Here is a 7,214-nt window from a genome sequence, read left to right on the forward strand (position 1 = left end):
GCTTGCCAGGGAAGCGCTTATTCCACTGAGCCATCTCCCCGGCCCCGGCCCTGAGGATCCTATGACATGAATGTAGGTGAACGTACATTTTTATCGCCTAGCCAAAGATACTAACAGAAATGTTATTTTCAAATGACGACATTTCAGATGTGGGGTTTTTTTTTTTTGGTTGCATTCTGAGACAAGGTCTCACTCTGTGGTTCAGGCTGGCCTGAGACTTTCTACATAGGCCAGGGCTGGCCTCAAATTTCAATCCTCCTGTCTCAACCTCCCAACTATTGGTATTACAGGTGTGTGCCATCATCCCTAGGTTTGGAGAGAAAAACAAAGAAGAATAAAATATATTTTAATTGCTTGGCCTTGTATATATAAAGATTATTTTTGTCTTTAACTTTTTTTTTTTAAAGACAGGGTCTTGTGTATCTTAGGTTAGTTTTTTTCCCCATAGTTTTACTGATAAACAAATAGCAATGAGACAGTTTCAAATCAAATTGGTAGGACAGTTTCAATAATTAACACCTTGCATACATTCTTCCTAGTTCTTAGGCTAGTTTTTAACTCATTAAGTAACCCAGGCTGGCCTTGAACCTAATGTGATTCTCCTGCCTCAGCTCCCAAGTGCTTGGATAACAGGCACTTGGGAGGCATAACTGGCATGCACCACCAAGTCCATCTATCAAGTATCTTATGCCAACAGTCTGTGGGTTTCTTTGGTCTGAGACAGGTCTCATTACGTAGTTTAGGCTGGCCTCGAACTTGTGGTGATCCTCTTGACTCAACCTCTGGAGTGATCAGATTACAGGCATATGCCACCAGGCCCTGCATGAATAATCTTATTTTTTAAAAATTCTCAAATTTACCAATGTAGTGTAAAAACAATGTCAAATAAAAGCATGCCCTTTATGCTGTTTCATTAGTGGTAACATGTCACAAGTAAACATTTTAAGATTATACTGCTTTCAGAAAAATTCAAAATTGCAGATTTTAATCAAGTGCTTTAATTTACTCTTACCTTTTCTATTGGAAATTGCTGGTCTTGTTCCCAAATAAAATTGCCAATTTTTCTTCTTATATCTGTAGTGGGAAAAACAAATCCAATACTATTTTTTAACTAACTTTTGAATTTTGCATGAAATTTGAAATTTCTAGGCCGCCTTATCCCATCTACATCAAAGTTCCCTAAGATTGTTGTTAAAAATACAGATTCCTATAAATCAGATGATTGGGGAGCAGCTCAAGAATTTCCATTTCTGACAAACTCCTGACAATCCTAACATATTATACTCACTGTCTGACCTTTTTAGAACTTTTCAGGTGTGTCTTTTTTTTTTTTTTTTTCTTTTATAGTACTAGAGATTGAACCCAGGGCCTTGTGCATGCTAGGCAAGGGCTCTACCACTGAGCTACATTACCAACCTTTATTTTTTTGAGACAAGGTCTCACTAATGAGCCCAGGCTGGTGTTGAATTTACAAACATCTTGATATGAGTGTCTGTATTAGGCCAAGTATTAATAAAGAGGATAGTTGCCCAGTCAAAATAAAAAGTATAAAACTGATCAATTTGTAGAGCAGAGATACTTAGGAATTAATTTACTTTTCTAAAAATAGATAAGCAATATGTAGGTAAGCAGGAACTCTGTAATACTCAGCATGTCAAATAAGTCATCTTGCTCAGTGATTTCAGAAACTTCCAGAGCATGCCATCTGAGGACAAAAAGAGTAACATTATTCTAGATTTTTGCTGTCCAGTACAGTATCACCTAGCTAAATGTGGGAACTGGGCACTACAATGCATAGCTAGTTGAGATGTACTATAAGGGCAAAACAAACACGGAGTTGAAAGGCTTAGTATCACAAAAATGTAAAATGTCTCAATTTTATATTGACTATATAGTGAAACAATGTTCTGGATATATTAGGATAAATAAGATATATTCTAAAATTAACTTTAGCTGGGTGCAGTGACAAACCTGTAACCCCAAATACTAGGAGGCTGAGGCAGGACTACACATTGTAGCCTAGCCTAAGCCACTTAGAAAGAAGCTGTCTCGAAATTTACAAAAAAAGGCTGGTGGTCACAGCACTCCTGGGTTCAATCCCCAGTACCATAAAAAGAAAAAATAATTTCCCGTGTAAGTAGATAAATACATACACTTTTTTAGTGTATGTGCTACTGAAGTGAGCACATACTTTTATTTTCTTAAGCATGTTCCATTTTTAAAAATTTAAATACATGGTAACAGCTGAGTGTGGCGGCACAAACCTGTGAACCCAGCACTGAGGAGTCTGAGGCTCTGCAAAGATCTCTTCTTGAAGATCTCCACAAGTTTAAGGCCAGCTGGGGCTTTGTAGTGAGTTTAAGCCCAGCTCGGACTACATAGCAAGACCATGTCTCAACAAAACAAAACAATAAAATGGCAAAGGGGGGGGGGCAGGGAGAAGCAAGACTGAAGATGTGTTATGTAAATAGACCAACTCTCAATCGTGAACATCATTGTGTACTGCAGACATGTAGTAGTAAAAAATTTTTTAAAACTCAGACAGAAATGACAATTGAGCTGAGGATATAGCTCAGCAGCACAGCATCTGCCTGGCAATCTCAAGGCCCTAAGTTAAATTCCCGGTATCAAAAACAAAAAAGACAACTGAAAAATCAGATTGAATGGCTATAGTGGCTAGTCTATAATATGAGCTTCTTGAAAGTGGATACTAATCATTACAAATACTTTCTGAGTAAATGAATTATCTTGTCATTTATTTGCATAAGGATTTAGAACAATTTAGCATTGTAAGTTACATCTAGATCTTTTGGGGACATCAACTACAAAAGAAACTATTTGGGGTTTATAAAGGCTCCTCCATGAAAATATTTTCAAGGTGTTTGGTGTTTTGTCTATTTTGATAGCTTTTTTGTGTTTGTTTTAATAGACAGGATTTCACCACATAGCCCAGGCTGGCTTTGAACTTGTGATCCTCCTGCCATAGCCTCCCCAGCCCTGAGATTACAGGCATGCTCTATTCTGCCAGCTGGCTTTTAATACTCCCCTCACTAGGGATCAGTCCATGACTTCAATCTGTCTTCTCTGAGATGGACACATAACCATTGGGTAAACAAGGCATATATCAAGCTTTAGGTAATAATGTGGGTCTTACCACTGGAATATTTCAAGTTAGTTCAGAACAGATACGACTTGGTCAGGTGAATAGGGTAAGAAAGGAAAGTAAGCTGGAGGCAATAGCACACACCTGTGATCCTAGCACTCAGGAGGCTGAGGCAGGATTGATGTGAGTTTGGGACCAGCCTGAGCTACATAGTGAGTTCAAGACCAGCCTAAACTGGATAGTGAGAGCCTGTCGGCCCTTTAAACTTAACAGGATTGTAAAATAAATGTGAATGTACTTCAAAAAGTATTAAGAAAATTACAAGCCAGGAAAACTGGTGCACCTATAATCCCAGCACTCTGGGAGGTAGAAGCAGGAGGACGGCAAGTTTAAGCTCAGCTTAAACAACTTAAGAGACTTAGAAAAACTTGTCTCAAAAGGATAAAGGGGCTGAACACGAAGCTCAGAGCAAAGGCCCTGGATTCAATCCCAAGTACCACCAAAACCAACCTTTAAAGAAAGATCCAGAAAAGTAATGAAGAGACTAAAAAACAGCAAATATATTAAATGCTCATGTCATAAGCCTTAATACACTATATCATTTTATCCTCAGGAACACTGTGGAAGAAATTTAATAACTTGCTAAAGACAGGAAACCAGTAGGCATTGGTCTTAGCCGAGGAGCTCTTGGAGGGCAAGATCTGCATTGGTCTTAACTGTGGATGCCCTAGAGCCTGGCTTGGAACCTGGACTGCAGAGCTCCGTGACTGTGAAAAAACTAAAGCCAACATACCCACACAGGCAAACTGATCCCATGCCCACACTTCTCCCCTTGTATTACATGGTACAAAACTCAAAATTTTCTGATTGGGAACAAGGAGAGTAAAAGTGAACTTGGCTGCCTAACAGGGGACGAGCCAGACTTGGTAAACAGGTATTAATTGAATGATCTTTGCTAACCTTTATGCAGGCAAGCAGGAGGCAGAATAAAATGGCCTAAAGCCACTGAGTTTTTTATTTCAGCATTAGCTACTGCAGAGAGATAGCAGGCATGAAAAACTGTAGCATTGTCTTCAATGTAATCAAGGCTCTGATAAATCCTAGGAGAAAGAAAATCTTTTAGGTTATGAGATAAACAACATATTTAACTTTTTTGAAAGGAAGAACAGTGCTCACTTTGACAGCACATATACTAAAATGGAAAGGAAAAACAAATGACAGGAAGTACAGCACTCGTATTAGGCAAGTCTCAGCTTTAGAGACTTTGCAAATCCCTACATAAATTGAGAAATTTTATCTGAAACAGTGTGGTTACCTGAATATCACCAAGGTATTATCAGCAGCCTATGAGTTTTACCCATAGTCATCATTATAAGAGGATCAATTAATTCTGAGGCAGGAGGAAAGCATGTACTCAGGGATACCTATACAGAGAGAAAACAGCTCTCCTAGTCCTGGCAAAAAGTGAGGGTGGTAGAGCCAGAGAAAAAGAATTACAGGAAGGAAAAGATGATGGAGAAGGTGAAGGGGGGGTGGAGAAAAGGAGAAGAGGACAAAAAAGAAAGGAGGAAGATGATGGAGGAGGAAAGGGGAGAGGAGGAAGAAAGAAGGAAAGAGAAAGAAAGAAGGAATGAAGAGGAAGAGGGATAAAAACGACAAAGAAGACAGGTGTGGGGCGCACGCATATAATCCCAGCACTCTGGATGTTGAGGCAGGATTGTTGGAAGTTCGAGAACCGCCTGGGCTACAACGTGAGCTCAAAGCCAGTCTGAACCACACAGCAAGACCCTGTCTCCAAAAGACATTAACAACAAGGGGGGGGAGGGGGCTGCTAAGAAAGAAGAAAATTAGACAGGTACAGCGCTAACAGGGCTATGGAAGACTTGAAGAGCTCAGTCTGTGGGCAGTCAGGAGGGGAAGGAGAAAGCATGCTGGGCACTGTGTGCATTTCACAATCTGACAGCAGCTGGAAGGGAGATGGAAGAAGGAAGGTTCCAGACACAGGAATCCGTTAGGAAGTTAAGGTGACAGCCGAGGATGGGAATCAAGGCGCTGGTAGCACAGTGGCGATAAGGATGAAGGAGGATCTCGCCAGAGGCTAACAGAGACCGTCGTTTGGCAGAGGCCAGGAAGGTGTGGGGTTTGGAGAGCACGGGGTCTGACCAGGTGTGGGCTGATGGCACATCTGAAGATCCTGAAAACAGGGTTCAGGCACTGTGAGGGGTCTTCAATGTGCCACGGCGAGACGGGGGCCTGCCGGAAACAGGTCGGCGGGCTCAGGGCAGAGCGCAGACCCGGTGGAAAGCATGCGGGACACGGGTTGGAGAGCACGCGAGGAAAGGCGACCGTCGTCGCCCACACTGGCAGCGGAGATCTCCCCCCCCAGCCCCCCTCCACCGTAAGGATTTGTTAGCGGCCTGCAGCGCCATCCTCAGCTCCCGCTCACGTGGGCGAAACCACAGCCTCGACCTCCGTACCTCAGCGTGTCAGGGTGGGAGGCGTCGCAGCTGAACAGGAAGTCAGCGACAGCCGGGTCGCTGACCGTCCCTCCTTCCGTCACTGTGGAGGCAAAAGCACAGCGTGAGCCTGCAGCAACCTGGCACCGCCCCCTTCTCCAGGCTCTTCGGCGGGCTTCCTACCCCAGAACTGCCTGAGGTCCTGGCTGACGCTGCCACAGAACCACCCGCGATGCCCTCGAAACATGGCGCCGCCTGGCCCGAGGACCGGAAGTAGCGCGGGAGTCGCGGTCGCTGATTGGTCCGTGGTTCAGGCCTAGCTCAGTGATTGGCTAAGAGCAAAAGGCCCGGAAGGCCTAAGGCAGGCAGAAGAGGCCTGGTGCAGTGATACCCAGCTGAGGTGCGAATGGCAGAGGAGGTTGCTCGCCCGCTGTGGTGAGTCAGAGTACTCAAAGTTACTGCGCAGGGGCCGGGGAGATGGCTCAGTAGAATAAGCGCTTGCCTGGAAAGCTCAAGGGCTGAGTTTAATCCCCAGTTCTGAAAAAAAAAAAAAAAAAAAAAAAAAAGTTACTGCGCAGTGTTGTGCAGCCACAGGAGCCAGTCCTGCAGCATCGAAACTCATTATCATTTCTTTTTTGTTATTATCATTTCATTGATAAAATTTCACTTTGAATCTCCAAAAGATGAGGGCCTTTTTACGTATTTACTCCTTCCTCTTGAGATGTCATTTTTTATTACTTGGTTCAAAGGTTTTCAGGTTTCCAGTATGAATTTTTTGATTCATGAGATTTGAATTTTTTTATTTTTTTAAAGTTTATTTGGCTATAGGGTCTCACTATGCAGGTCAGACTCGTAGTCATCCTCCTGTTTCAGCCTCCCCAGCACTGGCATTACAGGCGTGTTGCCAGTCTTGGTTGCCAGCTCAGCGCACCCGGGGCAGGGCTGGCACAGCATGTGGTACCAGGGATCAAACCCGGGTCCTCATGCTTGCCTAGTCAGGCATTTAGATTGCTGAGTTATCTCCGTGGCCCAAGATTTGAAATATCTTTATATTTCCAAATACATACAATTTGTTAGTTACATTATTCATTTCTTGCTTATTTGGGGGTTTTTGTTTTGTTTTTGCAGAACTGGACCAGGGATTGAACTCGAGACCTTGCATTTGCCAGGCAGAGACTTATACCACTGCGCTATATCCCTGGCCCCTGATTCCTTGTTTAAATGTATCAAACAAAGAATATGGTGTGGTTAGAATCCTTTAGAACTTGACATTTTTCTTTATAGCTGGTCAGTTTATTGTCAGTATTATATGTATGTTTAAAAATGTTGGGAAGCTGTTGGATGTTCTGGGGTTTTGAATGCACTGTTAAGCAGATTCTCATTGGGCTTGTTAATCATATTGCTAAACATGTTTTCTGATTCTCCATCAATTACTGAGAAAGCCATGTAGTAATTTTTTACCTTAATTATTGATTTATCAAAAACTTCTTGTACGCCTGTTAATTTTTTCCTTATATATTTCAAAGTTATATTGTTAGGTGGATGTCAGTGTACACTTGTCATTCATGTATAGTTGACTGAATCCATAAGGATTTAAAGAAATATGAAAGGCAAAACTTTAAAACATATAGACCACAAGAGAATAGCTTTCTTGG

At 42.3% G+C, this 7,214-nt stretch overlaps 2 protein-coding genes across 2 annotated transcripts in view; one reads left to right on the forward strand and one right to left on the reverse strand.

The window, feature by feature from the left end:
- Terb2 (telomere repeat binding bouquet formation protein 2) overlaps positions 1–5,814 on the reverse strand; it is a 15,844-nt gene extending 10,030 nt beyond the window's left edge. Inside the window, exons 1-4 of the mRNA XM_004639076.2 lie at positions 5,743–5,814; positions 5,581–5,662; positions 4,064–4,203; positions 1,013–1,074 (exon numbers count right to left, since the gene is read on the reverse strand). Coding sequence (XP_004639133.1) covers positions 1,013–1,074; positions 4,064–4,203; positions 5,581–5,662; positions 5,743–5,806 — 348 coding nt within the window. The 5' untranslated portion in view covers positions 5,807–5,814. The remainder of the gene's footprint in view (positions 1–1,012; positions 1,075–4,063; positions 4,204–5,580; positions 5,663–5,742) is intronic.
- The window catches only part of LOC101574688 (28S ribosomal protein S21, mitochondrial-like), a 5,286-nt gene continuing 3,876 nt past the window's right edge, over positions 5,805–7,214 (forward strand). Inside the window, exon 1 of the mRNA XM_023724068.1 lies at positions 5,805–5,849. Coding sequence (XP_023579836.1) covers positions 5,805–5,849 — 45 coding nt within the window. The remainder of the gene's footprint in view (positions 5,850–7,214) is intronic.

Source organism: Octodon degus, unplaced genomic scaffold, assembly GCF_000260255.1.
Source record: "Octodon degus isolate 3935 unplaced genomic scaffold, OctDeg1.0 scaffold00105, whole genome shotgun sequence".
Taxonomy (NCBI): Eukaryota; Metazoa; Chordata; class Mammalia; order Rodentia; family Octodontidae; genus Octodon; species Octodon degus.